Raw genomic sequence first — 21,969 nt, 5'->3', positions numbered from 1 at the left:
AAAGAAATACTTTGTTATAAAAGTCCGAAATTCACTAACTTTACTTAGTAAAAGTACAAAAATATTGACATCAAAATGTACCTAAAGTACCAAAACTAAAAGTATACTGGCTATATACTCATTATGCAGAATGAGTATATATATATGTCTAATTTCTCTTTCAAATTTCTTCGGAGGTATAGATATGGCTATTTTCAAATGGTTATGTATTGTAATAATATGCAAAGTAACTAGCAACTAAAGTTTTCAAATAATTGCTGTGGAGTATATATGTACAATATTTGCCTCTGAAATGTAGTGGGTAGAACTTAAAGCTAATACAGAAAATGTATAAGTCAAGTGCAAATACTTCAAAATTATACTTAAGTAAGGCTACTTTTATGGTAAATGTAATTCTTATTAGATACTGTCCATATACACACTGCAGCTGCTGTCTTGGACGCGCATGCATCACCGTATACCCGGCCGGCGTGCGTGCGTGTGCGTGCGTCACATGGTTTTCATAAACGGACCAATAGAAGTTTTTGTTGCTTAACTTTGCGATAAGGAGAAGAGCATGCAGCTAAAGAGCGAGACACGGCGAGACGGAGTTTCACTTATTAGGTGGTCACCGCCGAGTGCCCACAAGTTAACACAACACAAAACAACACACGCTTTTCTATTTGGATTGAACATTACATTTCTCTCTCGTCACTGGCCTATATATATATATGCCAAGTTGAAGCATAGCCTATTCATACAGACTCTCTCCAGTCCAGACATACGTCGTTTTTGAGCTGTCGTTGGAGAGAAATCTCCGCGTCTCTGCTTCTTAATTCCGTTGCTGTGGGTTCAGATGTTGGGAGACAAGGCTCAGGGTAAGTCACACAGCTCTCTCGCTCTCTCGCTCTCTCTCTCTCTCTCTCTCTCTCTCTCTCTCTCTCTCCCCCCTTCTCTCTCTCTCTCTCTCTCTCTCTCTCTCTCTCTCTCTCTCTCTCTCTCTCTCTCTGCAATGTCTTGGGTGTATTGTTTTCTATAGAAAGATTCCCAAACCTTTCATTTGATTTATTTGTTTGCGTTGCATTTTATATATTGCATATTATGTACAATATCCATATTTTTAAAAAAAGATTACCATAATTAATGAAGGCCCATTCAATCTATAGTCTGCAATCTCCACTAAACTCATATACAACTGATATTCTAAATCTTAATGTAAATTACTAAATATAGGCTACAGATTGTATATTTTATGCCTCGGAATAAACAGTTTTCATTAAACCACCAGACAAAGACTTATTAGGATATAGCTATACTACCGCCTTTAGCTTGCGACTAAAAGGCTGCATGGGAAATGCATTTATAATGAGCAATAAAATAACTATTCTGAGTGACTATTACAATTACAAATCTATAACCTGTCGAGTTTTTGACGTGAGCCTGAACGGAACGTTGAACGCTCGCTGAACGGAATTAAGTGGATTTCATTTCATTTAATAAAGAAAGGACAGGCTATATATATATATATATATATATTCCGTTATCGTTACTGAAACGAGCTCTGCTTTAGAGATGCAGTTTTAAACAAAACATAATCTTCATCTTCCCAGTTTTATGGGAGTAAAATATATTTGATTTGCATTTGCTTAATCGATTTGAAATCACGCTGTAGCCTGCATAGGTTGGTGATAATGCATACAGTATAGTCTAATAACATGCCTAATAATAATGATTATAATAGCATAATCATAATAATAATGTATAATTTGTACAATCCCATATGATAACTTTCAGTGAATCAAATAATACAGCAACCTGTCGTTATAATTCATGCCATATAAATTATAATATGGCCTCCTACAATAAGCTTTAATAATGATAATAATACATATGACTAATAATAATTTGTTATAATAATAATTATTATAATACTATAACTCATATGCCTAGCTATAACTTAATAAGACTATACTATAACTGCAAGTCTGCAATCTTTATTAGGCTGCTCATAATGATAAATGTAATGGCTATGTCTGACTCTCTTTGACAATATTTCCCGTTGGCTGCATGGCACCTCACATGGACCATGTGTGCTGTGCACCTTTTGCCTACCGGTATATATATTATGTCTGACTCTGGACCTGAAAGCGCCAGAATTAATTATTGCAACCTATAAACTGTATAGGTAATAACAATCCTTTATAGTATAAAGGTTTGTTATTACCGACAGCCATGCAGCCAGGCCTATAGTTGACAAATCACGGGCTATAATAACAATAATAATAATAAGTTCCCATGCATGGATGCTGTCCTTTTCCTTCAACGCACCTGAATAAATCCCTCCCCAACATAGGCCTATTATGTTAAACGCTTCAACGCGCGTGCATGCCACTGTTGCCTGCACAGCCGTCGTTCATTGGCCGCCGTGCTGTATATGGTCGATGATGAGTTGAGCGCGTGAGGGAACACCTATGCATTGCTGCTCCGCTATCCCTAGGTAGTGCACGCACCACCACGACAGTGCACGCACCACGGCACTCGTTGCGGGCAGCACTGACTTCTTGCGTCGCGTGGATTGGTGGACAGACACACGTTTTTTATTTTTATTTTTTTATTAAATTAATACCCACTGCTTGCGTTGGAACTTGGAACACAAAGATCGGAGAGAGTCGGGCATTATAATATAAATTAAATCATCTTATTCTTCACTCGTTCATTGGAATAACCGTCCATCAGCAACGTCGGGTACGTGTGACGAATTAGCCGCAACCACAAGGCCAATAATCCACTCTTCATGTCTATATAGGTCTAATTTAAATGTAATTACTCAATTAAGCAAACATGTTTAAAAAAAAAAAAAATGTCATCATGACCTGCATTCTTCGTTATGTCAAAAGTTATTTTAGCCTAATTAATGCAAAAAAGTATTATAGCTAATCGTAGCATATACTTTCTAATGACCTTCATTAAACATATCCAGATATCAACGTCAAAGCTATCATTGGGCTTCTGAAACAATTTGGGCTTTCAAAAGTTTCAATTATTTTTCTTTAAAAAAAAGTCATAAAAAAACAACTACTACTAGGCCTATAGTGTCAATCATTATGTTTTTGCTCTACATGCACTGGCTAGCAAACACATTAACGTTAAGTGTGCGTGTGCGTGTGCGTGTGCGTGTGCGTGTGTGTGTGTTCTTCGCCTTTTTCTTTTTTACTATTTTGAAAAACATTTTTCAATAGTTCAATTATAGCCAATCTACATTGACACGTTGTGAGCTTGTATTGGCCATTTTAACTGTGTGTGTGTGTGTGTGTGTGTGTGTGTGTGTGTGTGTGTGTGTGTGTGTGTGTGTGTGTGTGTGTGTGTGTGTGTGTGTGTGTGTGTGTGTGTGTGTGTGTGTGTGTGTGCGAGACAGGCATCTCGTTGAAGGTTATGGAATACACGTATGATGATGATCTGGAAGAGCTGTGTCCTGTATGTGGAGACAAGGTCTCAGGCTATCACTACGGGCTTCTCACCTGCGAGAGCTGCAAGGTAGGTAGCCTACACACACGCACACGATTCTCACACGATTATAATTTTTTCCATGATGAAAATATTTATTGTCTTTAGTTTGTAGTTGCTGAACACTATACTACATACAGGAGCCAACTACTGTGCATTATATAAAAAGACAATATCAAAGTGGTTGACTTAAACCTCTCTTAAAGTCTCTCTCTTGTAGCAAAAACATAAGAGTAACTAAAATGAATTAATTATCCAACTAGTGCTGCACGATTCTTGCTCAAAGATCTCATGAGATCTCATAGGGGTTAGTTGTGCATTATGCAGCACACACACGCACGCATGCATGCGCACACGCACGCATGTGCAAACAAACACACACCACACCACACGGTCACACCACACACACACACACACACACACACACACACACACACACACACACACACACACACACACACACACACACACACACACACACACACACACACAGTGTGTATTGTCCTTTTCCTGTATATTTATCAGTTTTTCGTGCCATTATTATAATTCCTGCATCACAGGGCTTCTTCAAGAGGACAGTTCAGAACAACAAGAGGTACACGTGTGCAGAGAACCAGGAATGCAAAATAGACAAGACCCAGCGAAAGAGATGCCCATTCTGTCGGTTTCAGAAATGTCTCAACGTCGGAATGAGATTGGAAGGTAATTATAAGGCTTTATCCATTTATTCCATATATACTGTGAAACCCTTACGGATCAAAATAACACCAAATATACGCTAAATTTACACGTCCATTTGAATACACTCTGAGTTAAATTAACACTGAGGATTAACGGGCCAAGTTGATTCGGGCACATTACGTTTAAAAAAAATCAACCTAATTATTCTTGTAATTTGTTTAATTTCGCTGTTACAAAAAAACCTAAAAACATATTTAGGCTATTACAGTAGCGTGTAATATATAATATGAGGCCCTGTCTTGATAAACATTTCCTGATATGCAGGCCAGTGCTAAGTCTCATCACAATGCCTATATACAAAGGGGATAGTTAGTTATTCCCAGACAGACAGCAGTGTGCAGAAAAGCACCTGCTTCCGTCGTAGAAAAACGACACATTCTTCACTCGCTGATAAAACCCCAGAGACTCCCTGTTTTAAATCAAAGGCCGTATTTAGGCTACAGCGAGAAGTCAAACTGCTAGAGGCACAGCAGAGTTTTAAAAATGAATCCAAAAAGGGAAACATGAAAATGACAAGCTAAGCCTGCATGCTGTTTACCATCTATTGGCAAATTATTATATACAAAAAATATATCCCACCCAAATAGTTGGGGTTAAGGATTAAATATTCCATAAATAACGTTAATAATAATTGGAATTCTCTCGTGCTCATTAAGGAATTTTGCAAGAGACAGACATTGTTTGGCACGGCAACAGAATGCAGTAAGCCTCAGTCAGTATCTGCATCTGTAGGCCCTAAATCCATTTATTTTCCTCCACCTCTTGTCTCTTGCTGTGACAGCCGTGCGGGCGGACCGCATGCGTGGGGGCCGGAATAAGTTTGGCCCCATGTACAAGCGGGACAGAGCCCTCAAGCAGCAGAAGAAGGCTCTGATACGCTCCACCGGCTTCAAGCTGGAAACGTCGTCGGCCGTGACCACCGGCATCCCCTCCATGCCCTCCCCCACTCTCCAGGGCGACTATGGCTTCACGGGCTCGCTCCACGGCCTTCCGCCCGCCACCGTCGTGTCCAACAAGGGCCTCATGCCCGGCTCCAGCCCCATCCCCATGACCCCCACGGACTACGAGGCCGGCCTCTACGGACCCCCGTCGCTGGGCATGGCCATGCAGTCGCACCACCACACCGTGCCACTGACGGCCGCCCAGTACCAACAGTACACGACGGCCTTCTCCGGCCGGGCCATCAAGGCCGAGTGCCCCGACTACACCACCACCAGCTCTCCGGAGTCCCTCACCGCGTCCTACTCCTCGTACCCCGACATGTACCCCCACTCGGCGTCCCCCCACCAGCCCCCCCCCCACAGCCAGCTGCCACCGCTGGTGCTGGAGCTGCTGCGCTGCGACCCCGACGAGCTGGCGGTGCAGAACAAGATCGTGGCCCACCTGCAGCAGGAGCAGAGCGGCGGCCGCTGCCGCGCGGACAAGCCAAGCACCTTCAGCGTGATGTGTCGCATGGCCGACCAGACGCTGTTCACCATCGTGGAGTGGGCCAGGAGCTGCATCTTCTTCAAGGAGCTCAGGGTGAGTGCGCACGCACGGACGCACACACACACACACACAGACAGTTCACCATAGTGGAGTGGGGCTAGGTGCTGCATCTTCTTCAAGGAACTCAGAGTGAATGCCTCCGCTATAGACAGCATGTAATGCCCCACGCCCCACCCCCCACCTCCCACCAAACACACAGACCCACACACACGCACGCACACACGCAAGCCCTCTCGCCACCACACTCATGCACGCCACAATAATTCATATTTTTATGTACTGTACATCCTTGACCTTTGCCAGACTTAAAATAGCAAGCAACATTAGACCAGTAACAAATTACTATCAGATATACATTTACTGATATATTTATATACAAATGTAACAAAATGTTGAGGTAAAACACATTCTTTTATCCAAATTGCTATCCAAATATCACGTGTATTGGTACACATGTGATCAAGACCGATCGCTCTGATTTGTTCTATTCTATCATGGTTGGCTAAGAATCTAAATTTGCAGGTGTGGCCCGTTTTGAACAAAATGCCTGAAATGATGAACGCAGTGTCCTTGTCCTGTTGTTCTTTGTGATGCTGCCATAATAAATCCTCTTAATTATTACAAGTTCCATCTACTGTAAGTCATTGTCAGTTGACAATGCACGGCCACAACAACAAACGTTCCTGACCTGGTGGAGACCTGTGCTCTGAGGAGCACTTCTTCTACTCTATTATAGCTGCTGGGGTGATGTGGAAGTATCCTTTCAGTGCAAAGACAATGTGTACAGGATCGCTACAATGCACACGCCACTGTGCACGCATGCAGGATAATAACTGGACATAATATCCCCGTGCCAGTCCAACCAATTCCTTTTGTCATTTGGGTGGTGTAACTGTGCTGTGCTCTACATGTCAAATTCAAATCCCAAATTAGACAATTTACAGTTTAGGGCATTTAGCAGACACTCTTAATCCAGAGCGATTTAAGCAAGAACAGCACATGGAAATACATAGAAATAGTCATCAAGAGTCATAAGCAAGCAAAGAACCTAACATCCATCTGACAGTAGAATATCTATACAATGAAACTAGTATACACTATAGAGTGCTATGTCTACATAATATTCTATCACACACGACTGTAAGGTCGTCTGCAAAGGCTAAATTTATGTAATTTAGATAGAATATTATGAATAACTGTGCTGTACATGTCAAATCAAAATACCAAGTTAGAGATATTGTTGTCGTCGAGATGATGTGAGAGATATAGTTGTTGTGGATGCATCGTTGTGGTGCCAAGAAATAGGAGTCAAGTTTGTTTTGCGTTGTTGTAATCAGCTCATGATTGGTCTCACAAAGTTTTGTTTTTGTGACACAAATAGCATATGGGTCTCACTCCGAATGCCTTGTTTGTGCGACACAAATGGCAATTGATAACATTTTAATTTATCTAAGTACTGACAATCACTTGTCAAGATAGAACCAATTGGTAGAGGTCATCAAACAACTGTTTTACTGCTGAGATAAGGTGAATTGTTTTCCTCTAGTCCACTATACCGGTACGTCTATATTGGAGGTTACGGGTCATGTCACGTAAAGTCATGTACGTTTGTAAGTTTGTTTGTAAAACAACAATATATTGGATTAATTATTACTATTATTTTTGTACATTCTGTTGCACATTAGTAAACTTATATCCCTATATTCCTCCTCTTCATGGAGCATAGGCCACAGCACAAGCCCAGCAACACCACAACCATGAAGATAATCACAGCATTCCGTGTTCAGAGTCTGTCACAACTAGCTCAGTCTTAGGGTAACAATTAAGACTACTCGCCCCGTTTCTGTTTTCCTCCCAGAATTTTCCCCAGTGAGGGGTGGGAGAGGCTGGACAGCAGACGGCTGGACTTTGAATTTCTCTAACTATAAACTTTCATGACAGCAGAACAGCCTAAGTACAAATATAATTTATGAAAATCTACTACAGTGAAGTCTGTTCACAGAAGTTGTTGTAGGATATGTGGGGATTATCTGACGAGGTACCATTTGAGGGGGCAAAACCTTACATATACTAAATAATACTAAATTGTTTATAGGTTCAATATAAGTCAAATAATATAGCCTTTCCACAGCAGTATCTTTTTATATTTTTCCAAAAAGAATACAAACAGCCAATAGCATATTACAAAGTTATCCCCCTCACTGGGGAAAATTCCGGGAGGAAAAACAGGCAAGCACCGGGGCGAGTAGTCCAGTATTAGACCCTTAACCGATTTTCAATAGTGCAATAGTGATTTAGAGACTATAAATCAATGATAGCTTCTGAGGGAAGGAGAAAGGACTTCTTAGTAATTTTAGACTGTCAGGTACATTGCAGCAATCAAGCACACCTGTAGGTTTGCACTGTGTATACAGCTGGGGGGGTTCAGAACTTAACTCACCAAGTCTGGCCAGCTCCTTATTCAAGCTTTAGTCGTCTCCAGGCTTGACTATTGCGATTTGCAACTCCCTGAGTCTTTGCTGATCTGCCGGCAGGCTCTCTCAAACCCCAGAATGCTGCAGCACACCTGGTCTTCAACACGCCTCCCCATTCTGTGTTCCCCTCAATGACAGATGCTGCATTCATACGGGCAGATGCAAAGATACAGTATATCAAAATTCATTGTCAATGGAAGCTAGCGACATGAAGATACAAAGACACATCCAACAAACAGTGCTACAACAGCTACAAATTGTAAGCTGAGCTGGGTTCAACTTCCAGATACAAAGCTACATGCTGGATATTGTTGTTTTTTCCCTCAATCTCCCCAGCTGGCCGCCGCGCCTCTGACACACATCACTACGGGCGCACGTTTGATGACGTCAACGACCGTGTGAGCAAGAGATCTTTGCATCTTTGCACCTGCCTCGTGTCGTGTGAACGCAACATCACCGTTGCTGCCTGCAACCAATTCAAAACATTGGTGATGACCTACAAGGCAATGGAGGGCATCCCCCCCCCCTTACATCCAGGACACAATCCACCCCTACACCACTCCCCAGTTCCCACACACTTAGATCAGCTAACGCAGGACATCTGTGCACCTCCCTTCCATATAGCACCCTGGCCAAAATATGCTACAATCGTATCTTATCCCTCCTGGCTACGAAGTGACTGACAAACCAGTTTGAACCCTGTACCTCTTTCATAACTCTTGATTCCTCCTCTTATTTGTCTACTTTTTAGTGTGACTTATTGAGTATGATCTGTGTGTGTGTGTGTGTGTGTGTGTGTGTGTGTGTGTGTGTGTGTGTGTGTGTGTGTGTGTGTGTGTGTGTAACATGTTGCCTTTCGGGGCATCCATTAAATAGTCTAGTGTAGTCACATCAATATTTCTCAGACATATTGACTCAAGGTCAAATTATTGTGCTCAAAGGTAAATGGGTACTGCAGGCAGAAAATCTGAGCTCACAATATATATATGCGTGCACACACACACACACACACACACACACACACACACACACACACACACACTCACTAAGTACTAACACACAGTACAAACCGTTTGTACTTGCATGGCTTCATCTTTCTTAATCTAGATAGGCACATTTGGATGGACATTTTACTAGCATGCCATACAGTTGTTTGAGTCATTCAGTAGAAGTCATGGAGTCACCTTTAGTCACTATATTAATCATTCTGGACTTGTGCTCAAAATCATCAAGGGCACTCCTTGTTCAAAAATACTGTGTACATCTGTCAATTAATTAAGGTAGCTAGAAGAAATTAATTAAAACCTATGGCTGAACTTCCCATGTATTTTTAGGGAGATAATTAGGGGGTATAAAGTAGTGCTTGTCACGGTGATGATCCAAACACAGGACAGAGAAGTCTAAATGCAGGAGGTTTATTTACCAAAAATCCAGGAACAGCATCAAGCTTTGACATTCAACAATGAAATGACTGAAACACCAGGGGAGTATATAGACACACAGGGGTCACAGGTGAAAATAACTTCCATCAATACTGGGATAGGCTGGGGAACTAACAGGACAAGGTGGAAACACTAGGCTAATCACAGTAGGCTACTGTTGATACAACACAGGTAACAAAAGCAACAGAGGAAACCAGGAGACAAAACATACTACAAAATAAAAGTACAGTACACAGGTGTAAAGTAAACTCAAACTGGATTTAAGATGCAAGGAAAACAATAAAACAAAATCACAGGAAAACAGTAAAGTAAAACACTAACTATACTAAAAACCCAAGGAGCACATGAAAATACAGAACATTCAGTCACAGAACGAACGTGACAGTGCCTGGCATGATTCAGTCCTAGTAGGACAGCAGGGATACACTTGAGTCCTTAAAGGTGGATCTTCTAATATCCCATATAATATAGCCTACCATTGATGGGCAAAATGTTTTTCATCAAAACACCATTCGCATATTGACTATACGTCTTTTGTGCTATATTGCCTGCGCCTGATTCAGGGCAATGAAAGGAATTATACGAGTCCATCTTAAAAGCAGAACTGTGGCCCTGTGACCCATTTGGTTCACGAGTGCCCCTTTGTTTGCATGCGCCTGCCACTCAAAATTTCAGCGCACTCTATATCCCCCCTTGAGTATCGCCGATGTATCTGTAGGTGAATTGCGGCCCATTTCTTTTAGCATTGCAAACATCACGAACAGCATGAGAACAATGCTGTGCACATTTGCCAATAGAGAGTCTCCGGCAGAAAGCGTTGCTTCCCTCGCCTGGGTAATTACATTCCATGCAGAGTTGCAGACGATAACAGGGGAATGTCAGCTTTCCACAGCAGCTTGTTCAGCATTGTGGACGACTACATTGTTACAGAATACAGAGCATGGGCGGAGGAGGCTTATTGATTGCGGGCATTGCCTGCTTGCCGTGTTTTTCTGCCGAGGCGGTCTTTGTCATGCGTTGCACCCAATATTCACCTGTTCAACAACACAGAGCACATGAAGTGCACATGAAGGCCATGATGTGCATAATCTACATTCAGAGCCCATATAGATGGGTGATTGAACCACATATAGGTTCCAACTAAATAGGATGTGGAAATAGGGTCACGACAGTGAACCTCTAAGATCTTTGAAAATGTTCACAGTAATGTGGACATTGCCTATAATGACATTCCCACAATACAGAGGCGTTAAACACGTTACAAATAGCAGGTTTGCAGCACTGCAACACACAGTAGTGGATACAGATGTACAACACTATACAAGGAAAATAAATAAAATAGAAATGTAAAGAACATTGTCAAGAGAAACCATGTCTCTGCTGTGGAGTTAGGAGGTTTTTGTCTTAGCGCTTTTTAATACTTTTCATTGGTTCAATATTCTTTTCAAACCAACACACAGATGTTGGCGCTGCACTGCGGCGACATGGACTAGGGCTACGCTTATGCGGGCCCTTTGTCTAAGACACATTTCTTCCTCGGGAGACTAATAAAGTATATCATCATGTAAAGGGTGTTCAATAGCAGAAACGTAAAAAATTGAGTTAGGTGGTTTCTTCCACGCAGGAAAGCATAGGCGCTGCACATGGGGGCCTCAGCTCTATACTACAACAGGATTTCCACCACCGTTGTAAATGTGCGAGAGGATTAGTATTATTATTTTTGAAGTACTCTCTTGGCTACGTCCAATTCCTCTCGGAGAGGAAACGCGGCAGGTCACCGAGACCTCCCGCTTCCTCCTCTCTCTCTGGAAACCTCCCCCACCCCCTCCATGAATCAAGATGTTGTGTGCGGGCCGGGGGCCTGCATACATACATGGGGCACGAGATTGGACCTCTCCTTTTGGACAGATATATAGTTTCATTCGGGGGACAGTAATTCTGTCACCGACCCCATGTCAGATGAATGTGCATCTGTGGGCTCTGGACGACGCTATTAGGGGGCCCACATTCGGTGGCCCCACCGCGAGTGTCGTCGTAGCCCCTCTAATAGCATTGTGACGGTGGCATGTCACCAGCCGTAGAGTTACTGACTGTGGTGTCCTTCGGTTTACAGACTAATATGTACTTGCAGTGAGGGGCAATTTGACACACACGCATGCAGTGCATGCATTGCGCGCGCACGCACGCACCCACACAGAGAGAGTGTCCCCTTCTCACGGCTGATGTAGTGTGGGGTGTCGGAGGACGGGGAGAGGTGAAGAGGTTGCAGAGGTCACCAGTGAGGCTCATAAATACAACGAGATGAGACATATGAGACACTGAACCTGCCGCAGAACCGGCCCACAGATATGATACAAGGACCTTTACATCTTATCTTATCTCGTCTTTATGGTCACTCCATTTATATCTGTGTGCGTGTGTGCATGCGTGCGTGTGTGTGTGCGTGCGCGTGCGTGCGTGTTTTACGTGGGATCAAAACAGGCACAAACTCTGATGTGTTTATGTCCTCTGACCGTCTCTTTTTCTGTCTGTCTGTCTGTAGGTGGGCGATCAGATGAAGCTGCTTCACAACTGTTGGTCTGAGCTTCTGGTCCTGGACCACATCTTCAGACAGGTGCAACATGGGAAGGAAGACAGCCTACTGCTGGTGACGGGCCAGGAGGTAAAGTACAGTAGTACACCAAGCGTCGAGTAGCTTGTATACTTGTATACTATACAACTAATGGCAACACTAAGACAGGACATCATTAGATATATCAGAAACATTTATAAGTCTGCTTAGTTGATATTAGTTGATTATTTTCAATGGTTGAACGGCATCTTTTGCTTATCACAGTCACCAATTCATGTTGAATGACACACAAATGCAACAAATGATTCATATCCTTTTTGCAATTCATATAATATGAATTAGCCTTAAGAATATCGTCACTGTGGATCAGATACCTTGTAGAATATGTCCTAAAGATATGGGGGAAAAAAGGACCTGTGTTCCTTCCAATAGTAATTATTTGTGTCATTGCACAGTTGACAGTTTTTCACTAGTGATTGAGAGGATTATCCAAAATGAGAAAAGCACAGGCAAACTCTATATACTAATGTCTGGAATAAATGTCAGTGCTGAAATCAGTATGTAAATATGAAATAAAAGTTTAAACAGGTAGCTAGGTAATAGGTATAATGTTATTGCTATAGCAACAGCTATCAATGCTAACAATCAATTACAGCTCCCTGGGTCACATTTAGTCACAAGCTCTTGTTAATACACATACACATTAGTTCAATAATATAGTTATGAAACATGGAGACTATGGAGAATATTTGATGTATTATCAGTTAAAGGGGGGGGGGGGGGGGGAGACAAGATGGGACTTCTTCAAACATTAGACATACTTGTCACATCTGTCTTCTATAAGTTTGGGGCCATGATTTGGAACCCACCAAAAGTTTTTCTTTTCTTGTCTCAGGTGGAGCTGTCGGCCATCTTGTCCCAAGCAGAGGGGACGTTGTCAGGGCTGGTCCAGAGAGGCCAGGAGCTCGCTGGACGCCTCCTGGCACTGCAGGTGGACCGTAGGGAGATCGCCTGTCTCAAGTTCCTCCTCCTCTTTAACCCAAGTGAGTGCACCTCATTATACTTGATAGGAATCGAGGCACCGATATATCGGCCACATATCGGTATCGGCCGATATTTGCCGTTATCTGACATTAACCGATGGCATCATGGCAGTAGCCGATATTTATCTGTTGTTGGTACATTTTGCATTGGCTATGTTGGTGTGTTAGTTGGTTATCTACAGCCTATACCAAGCTGTAGATTCGGAACATTTATTTCTTGTTGAAGATGTATTTGTTTCCCTGGCACAAAAGCGGGAAACAAAAACAAAAATGAAATAAACATATCGGTATTAGTATCGGCTATCGGCTAAATTGTTACTTTAACTTTTAATCGGCCAATAATTTCCATGTCGGTGCATCCCTATAGTTATCGGTCAATAGCCTATTAGTATCTGCAAATAAAGCTGAGTTACCATGGTAACAGCAGCCCAGTGTCACATGCAGGGATGTCAGTCAGTCCGCCCCGGTCACAGGGTATGACTGTCACTATAGTGCTGTGAGTGAGTGGGGCCTGATGTGACAGGGCTGTGTCAGCCCTGTGATATGATACTCTCATCTCCCCCAGGCCATATCAAAAGAGGACTTGGACTGCAGCTTAAATATCCCCCCCCCTCCTTAAAAAACAACGTAGAATTTAAATGTAAAAGTTAGGCTCAACTGGGTACACGTTGACATACTGATGCTATTTTCTGACGGCATTTGAATAGCAACACAGACAATATTAATGGCATAAATGATCGTATAATTTGCAGTATCTATTTATCTGGGAGGTTGTAAGTGTTTTCTAAACTAGCCGTATATCTTCTCAAATAAACTCACTTAATTAAATTTCTGGGGTTGACAAAAGGCAACATTAACAAAGACTACCTCTCCCATTGTCCACTAATGGCATTAAAATAGAAAAGCGTAATGGATGGGTCTATCATTCGACTGCGTGGACCTACATTCATTCCGTGGCGAGTCGTACATCGGAGGAGAGACGAGAGAGAGAGAGAGCATAGACGTGGCTCGGCCCAGATTCCCAGAAGTGATTGCTATTTAGCGGCAGAAAAGCAGGGAACAAAGACCTTTTGAATGACGAGAGCACTTGGCAGAGCCGGGAAATATTTTGTTCGTCTCTGCCGTCGGTTCTTTGCTCTGCCTCTCGCTCCCTCGTCTTTCGGAGTCAGGTTTGTCGGGGGTAATTTAATTGCCCTTAAGCAGTTTGAAAAGATGATTCAGAGCGTTGATTCTAAAACATTTAATTACGGCATGAATAGAGTCTCCTGGCAGGACTCAGCTGATGCTGAATGCAAAGACCACTGGCGTGTCAGCTTATTGTTGGCCTTATGCTCACTCCTGCCACGCAAATACATCTTACATTGTGCACTGTTTGCACAGCAACCAAATGTAGTGCAAGCACACACACACACACACACACACACACACACACAGACAGACAGACAGACAGACAGACAGACAGACAGACAGACAGACAGACAGACAGACAGACAGACAGACAGACAGACAGACAGACAGACAGACAGACAGCTTTGATTGATGATCAATTGATATGATCATTACCGATTTTGTATTGATGTCCTTTAGAAGAACATTCGCTCACTAATTGTCAGAGAGTGCTTTCTTGAGAATGTTTCATTCTTGCTAGTACGTTATAACTGATTCCTGTCCTTTGTGTCCGTCCGTGCCTACTTTGTGTGCGCATCCCCCATGTGCCCACCTACATACATGTACTGTACGCATCTATGCGTCTGCCTCTCTCGCCTGCATGTAACGTCCTGCCGTCTGTCCGCTCGTTTCTCGCAGACGTGAAGCTGTTGGAGAACCAGGCGTTCGTGGAGGGCGTGCAGGAGCAGGTGAACGGCGCGCTGCTGGAGTACACACTCTCCGGCTACCCGCAGTTCCAGGAGAAGTTCTGCCAGATGGTGCTGCACCTCACCGAGCTGCGCACCCTCAGCACCCAGGCCGAGGACTACCTGTGCTACATGCACCTGAGCGGAGAGGTACCCTGCAACAACCTGCTCATTGAGATGATGCATGCCAAGAGAGCCTGCGTGTGAGGACACACAGAGAGAGAGACACACACACACACACACACGCACGCACACAAGCACACTCCTTTAATGCTTGCGATGTGTGCGTGCGTGTGTGCGTTTGCACGCATATTAGAGTGAGAGAGAAATGACAATTGACTCTGTGGAGGCAGTGGGGCTGTGTGAGCTGCTAGTTTTTGCAGGTTCAATCAATTGATCTTTTTTTTTGTCTGGTTGCGCTGGGGTCAGCTCATGTACAAAAGAAACATTAGAGAATTATATGGTTCCATCTGCTTACAGTGTCGTTTTGAGATACCGAACCCTTTAGTTAGCAAAGCTAATATTGTACTATGTTTTTATGTTACCTTTTTTTATAGCCCACTTATGTAATGTTTTTGACGACCCCCCCCCCCCCTGATTGTACAGTAACTTTGTGTGAACTCAATTTTCAACAAAATGTCAGATGGAACCTCATAATCTCAAGGCTGTGTCATTACTCGGGATTCTTTGTAGGAAGACGGGCTTCAAAATGGATGACATTCTTCAGTCAAAATATCTCTCACTTGGCATTTTCGTCACCAACCTTTACAGCACCCAACCTTAAGATGAACACGAAATGTGTCCAGCGTCATTTTTGTCTAATCTGTTTAGATGTTAATATATTGATATATCAAAGCCACACATGTTTACGAGAGCACATTCTTATTCACTTAATCATCTGACTCTTTGATGTGTTTTGCCAAGAGAACGAGGGAGCGAATGAACGCACGCACGCACGTGATAGATACAGAGACTCAGAGAGAGAGAGAGCGAGCAACCAGGCAAGGAAGAGCGAGAGAGATGGTGGGAATGGGAGAAGAGACAGACTGACGGAAAGCAATAGAGAGACAGCGTGTGTGTGTGTGTGTGTGTGCGCGTGCGCGCGTGCGCGCGTGAGAGAGTGAGAAAGTGAGAGAGAGAGTGAGAGAGTGAGAGAGAGAGCCAGAGAGAGACAGAGCATAGTGTGTATACAGTATATTGTGTGGGAGAGAGTGAGAGAGAGAGTGAGAGAGAGAGCGAGAGAGAGACAGAGCATAGTGTGTATATTGTGTGGGAGAGAGTGAAAGGAAGCCATCTCTTGGCCAGACCACTGAGGGAGTGCAGCGGATCGAGGGGAGAGAGGGAGGCGAAGCTACGTTAAGAAATATTAAATAAAACATAAAAGATACATTAGATGCATCAGCAGCATGTGTGAACGGAGAGGACAGAAATGATCAACAAAGACACAGCTGTGTCCTTTATTGAGCAGAATGCCCAAAAGGCAAATATTGGCAAGTGTTTGTCCTTCAGTTTTCACCAAGAAGCCACCCAAGCCTGAAAGAGGAGGGGCAGATTGTAGGGTCAGTGACAAGACCATGGACAGCTTCCAAAAGAGAGAGAGACACACACACACACACACACACACATACACACACACACACACACACACAGACACACACACACACACACACACGCAGTGAGGGAAAACATGTATCCGGCCATGCATGGAACACGACCACATTTCCCACCAAGTGAATCCTGACTTATACTTCATCGTAATGGCAGGCTGGTTTGTTGTGCGTCAAAAAATAGCCAAGCTATACAAACTTGTCTGATGATTTGAATAGCTTATATTATTCCCCGACTGGGGAAATTCTGTTTCATCTTCACCCAGCTGACGGCTGCTCAGATGGATGTGATTGATGATGAGTGGGACAATTCGATACTAACGCTGCGTTCACACGGGCAGATGCAAAGATGCAAAGATCACATTTGTCGCTTTGTAAAAATCTGTATCTCACAGGGACGTATACAGTTTGTATGGCTTTGTAGTTGGAAACGTCGGATGCATCTTTGCATCTTCATGCCGCTGGGCTTCCTTCCATTGACAATGAATGGTAGACTGTGTCTTTGCATCTGCCCGTGTGAATGCAGCAATAGCCCGGCGGGCCGGGAGGCGAGCCAGCGACCTTCTGAAGTTCTGATTAGCAGACAGACAGCCTCACTGCCCACGGCCGGCCCCGAGAGCACAAAAGATCAAGCTGAAAACGCACGCATGCTTTGTGTATCTGCTGTTGGCACACGACGCCGCCGTCACACGATGAAGTGTAAACTAGGCATGAGAATGGAAGCTCTAAAAAGAAATGATGGTTGCAGACATCTCTAAACCATTAGACCTGGAAAGCCTGTACGTTTGTTACACCTTTCAATCTGGGAAAGCATCGGTCATTCTTTTTGGTCAAGGACTCCCACATAATGTGTGTATTATAGCCTATATACACATGTGGCCGCGGACCTCCATCTGAAAATGTTTTGTTCCAGGGCGACCCCCAGAATGTATAGCATAGATTATACAAAAATGTCTAAATTTGTTTAGATATTTTTTCTCCAAAAAAATTGTTTGAAAATAGCAGATGTACAAGCTTGCAGCATTACAATACATGGCATGAAGTGACTTGCTGTGAGCTTGTATTTGTGTAATTTTTGAATAGCCAACACAGTCAGAAAACTTGGAACTAGGATTTAGAAGGCATTTTTAAAATCAGCCTCTAAAGTATGCTCACTTTGTGATGGGTGAAGAAGACAAAGTGAGCATTATTACGTTTCATTTAGTCTCCATTGCATGGTGGTGTTGCTTGCCGAAAAGAGTTTCTGGTTCTGGTTGTCAGACGACACTATTGTACTATGGAAACTATGGAAAATACGAAAATCAGGCTTTAGGATAGACAAAGCACTGCGCCTACAAGGGATTACATGCTTCTACTTTGGGGACAATACACATCTGTGTTACTGCTCTGCAAAACCTTCTTAATAACAATGTATGTTGTGCCAAACTGTTTTGTCATGGACATGTGTTGAGAATTTAACACTAAAACGCTCGTAGCTATATATATTATGTTGAAGACGACTTTTTGTAAGTGCTCAACAGCCACAGAGATTCTAGCGTAATCAAACCATTAAATGTGATACCTGTAATAATCACCGAGAATCATTTAGAAACACAATCTTAAAGGTGGTGTATGTGTAACAAATACACATTGTTACCCTCTGATTCTATAGCAATCATTCATTGCTATAGTGTTCAGTAACAGGGGTCTCCCCATCTCTCCTTTTCTTTAGTTTGATTACTTGAGTATTTCAAATTTCCAATACTTTTACTTCTACTCCACTACATCTCAGAGGCAAATACTATACTTTTACTCCACTAGAATTATTTGAATACTTTAGTTACTTTGTAGATTTTCATTATTTTTTACAAAACATACATTAACCACTTCAGCCCTATATACATTTCAGCCATTGGAAAATAGCAGATCTGCTATTTTCAAAAGATTGTTATACATTTTTAAACTTGCAACGAGACATCCTACATAATGAGTATTTTTTACTGTTACTTTAAGTATGTATGTAATGCCAATACTTTTGTACTTTTACTCAAGTACATTTGTAATTCCAGGACTTTTACTTGTAACAGAGTATGTTGCTGAAGATTTCAAACATCACTTATACAATTTGACTCATTTATCCTGATTCATGAGTCTTGAATTAGTTTACTAAAGAGAAGAGACCCCCGTCACTGAACTCTATCAGAATATAGAGCTACGCGAAGGACCACTTCACCACTTTTCAACCTATCTTCATATAACTGCTCCTCACTCATGTTCATGAGAAAATACCACAATTATTGAGGGCTGCTAGCCCCTCCTATGTCCAGCTTTGAGGATCTGTTTAAACTAGAGATGTCCCGATACTGTTTTGGTATCGGAAAAAAATCGGATCGGCTCTTATTTGGTCAAATCGGGTCATCGGTATCTGCAAATATGCCAGTCTAACCACCGATCCGACACAGGGGTAAGCGGTTGACACTATGGCAGGTAAATACAATGTTGGGGCATGTGGAGTTTGCTTTCGAGTTGCTCAAACCGCAAGTGCACATTTGAGTGAGGAGACTGCTATAAACACAACACTAGCTAGATAGCTATAAACACTATTCCCGGTCGGTGGACTTCAAAATAAGATCTTCATTCTTTTTCTATTATTATAAATATTATTCTCTGGTATCGGTATTCGGTATCGGCTAACACAGAAATTGTGTTATCGGGATCGGATCGGAAACAAAAAAAGTGAATTGGGACATCCCTATAGTTTAAACACAAACATTGAAGACAAAAGTGTGTAAATGTGATGTATGATGATAAGAGTGCCCCTCACTTCACACGGGTGTGATTCTTCTCCACTCAGTCTGTGTCTAGGAGGGCTGTGGGCACTTCAGAAACCCAAAAGGGGAGCCCAAGCCAATAGAAACTGCAGGCTTTCTATTCCTGAAAAGTTGCAATGCGATAACGGAAGCCATCGTTCTCACGATAATACAAATCTAAATATATATATATTTATATTATTATTTATATATAATGTTTTAATACAAATCTGCCTAACGATGACATCACTGTTAGATGGGTTTCTGAACTGCCCACAGAACTCCTATGAGATGCAGACCAATTATATTGAAGGTTGAAAAGAGTTGAAGACAAAATAATATCATTTACATCCATCTTCAACCACGTGAACCCTAGCGTCCCTGTTCTGGGCATGTCATTAATAATAGGCAAGCATTCTGGATAAAAATGTAACAAAAAAAATGGCAGACCCACAAGCTCAGCTCAGCTTGTAGAGACGCTATTTTTGCCAAAGAGATTTGGGGTAGAGGCAAAAAAGGAGGGGGGCCCAAGTACAGACCCCTGGGGGTCAAGAACGTGTAATAGGGTTTAAGCGGTGCCGTTCTTTGTATATTATTGTGCAGTCGAGGCTGTTCCAATCATTCCTCTGTACTCCCAATTTAACTTGGCAGGGTCAGTCATTTCCGCTTGTTGTCGTAGAGACAATCACTCCACCTGCCTTAACTCAAACCGTCACCTCGGTTTTATAATGAAAGACACGGAAATGTTCGTTATTATTGTCACCCTGTACAGAATATTTATATTGTGAAGTGAATATCACATCGTGGGGGGAAAAAAGATCAACTTCAACACAGGCAAATGTATCAGTTTTTTTTATGTTAATAGTCAAAATGCTACCATTGTGAAACTGTTTCACTTGATATTGCCTTTGTCTTTTGTTTTGTTTTTCTGCTCTTTGCTTTTGTATTATTTTCCTGTGAGTTGACACTGACAGTCTTTACTGAAGTGCTTTTCTCCACAGAAAGAGAAAGTGACCAAATTATTTTGTTTGCCTTTTAAATATATTTTATTGTAATAGCTTCAAACCAATAAAATTCAATTAAGTAAAACACCACTGTGTTGGTGATTATTGTCAAACCATTTAGCAGTTTCTGTGCATAAATGAAAAATGCAGTTATATACAGACTAATCCAGTGAAATGTCTCGTCTACCGTGCATATTAACCTACTATGAAACCTACAGAAGAAAATATCATTCATACATTATGAACAAAAAAAATAATTCAGAATAAAGTCATTGGTCAATGTATCTAAAATGTAATCTGGCCGCAAAGCGTTAATTTCTTCAGCCAAGGACACAAGCAATTATTAAGTACCATAAATTGTTTTAATTTAGGGTCCGTTTTGTTGGTGTCACTGTCATGTCAATGGCTATTTCATTCCAGGTGTAAACACCCCCATTTTAGAAATGTGATGCATGAGAAGAAAACATAACATACTTTAACATACTGTACATAGCAACCAGCTGTAAGCAGTAATAAAAAATAAAATAAAAAACATTCTAAATGATATATTTGTGGTGTGAAAGTAAACCCTTCTTACCACAGCAGGGCATTAGAACAGCTTACATCTTTTGTTTTTCTTCTGTATTTTACAATGTAACATACAATATTCACATATAGGCTAATACGTTTTCCCAGGACAGTTACATAATGTGTACATTGTACAACAACAACAACAACAACAACAACAACAGAAGAACAAGGCGAACAAACCACTGCCGAGCGTCTACAACACTCTACAGCAGGGGTGTCGAACTCAACTTGGGGCGAGGGCCGCATTGGTCAAAAGGTCACTTGATGGGGGCCACTACCAGTTGCGAACGCACGCTCGATGTCACAATCAGTCACTGCTATAATCTATCTATCTATCTGTCTATGTATGCTCAGACCCAGCCAGCCAGCCAGCCACACACACACACAAACACATAGTGCTCAGACCCAGCCAGCCACACACATAGCTCCGTAAGGGAGTGGTTGCACCACTCAAAAAATCTTCAAAAAACTGAAGAGGCTACTGGAGATTGGAGAACCCGATTTGGACATGATCTGATGCAGGACAATGTCACTATGACAGAACGAGAAGATGGGTCTGGCCACATTCATTCACCCCATAATCTCAGTGGTAATTGGGAATATGTTGACAATAGTCGACAGCTCTGCCGATTAATAATCGATTAATTGAACCCACCCCCCATATTAATCAATATCAGATACAACTTATAAGATTTTATATTATGCACATGCCATGGTCACATAACCATTATATGTTGAGTGCATGCTTTGATGGTTACAGTTTTTTTGATAATCAGTTTTGATGAGTAAACCTTTGTGGAGATCTTCTCAGTTCTCATTGTATGCTAGTTACTTCATTTCATCTGATTGTCTGTCTGGCAGGCACTTAACAAGCAATCGTTAACTGTGTCTGTTAGAGAGAGG

At 42.2% G+C, this 21,969-nt stretch overlaps 1 protein-coding gene across 1 annotated transcript; it reads left to right on the top strand.

Annotated features, from left to right (window-relative positions):
* Positions 1–835: 835 nt before the first annotated feature.
* On the top strand, positions 836–15,303 carry LOC308317222 (steroidogenic factor 1-like; the record flags this gene model as incomplete). Its single annotated transcript, XM_080766077.1, has 7 exons — positions 836–857; positions 3,395–3,513; positions 4,044–4,185; positions 5,006–5,745; positions 12,171–12,290; positions 13,096–13,243; positions 15,050–15,303. The coding sequence occupies 7 exons, from the start codon at positions 836–838 to the stop codon at positions 15,301–15,303; spliced, it is 1,545 nt and encodes a 514-aa protein (XP_080622203.1).
* Between the last annotated feature and the right edge of the window lie 6,666 nt (positions 15,304–21,969).

This window comes from Protomyctophum bolini, assembly GCF_963924005.1.
Source record: "Protomyctophum bolini genome assembly, chromosome: 6".
NCBI classification, from domain to species: Eukaryota; Metazoa; Chordata; class Actinopteri; order Myctophiformes; family Myctophidae; genus Protomyctophum; species Protomyctophum bolini.
Note: the sequence above shows the minus strand (reverse complement) of the source record. Positions and strands in the feature narration are given on the sequence as shown.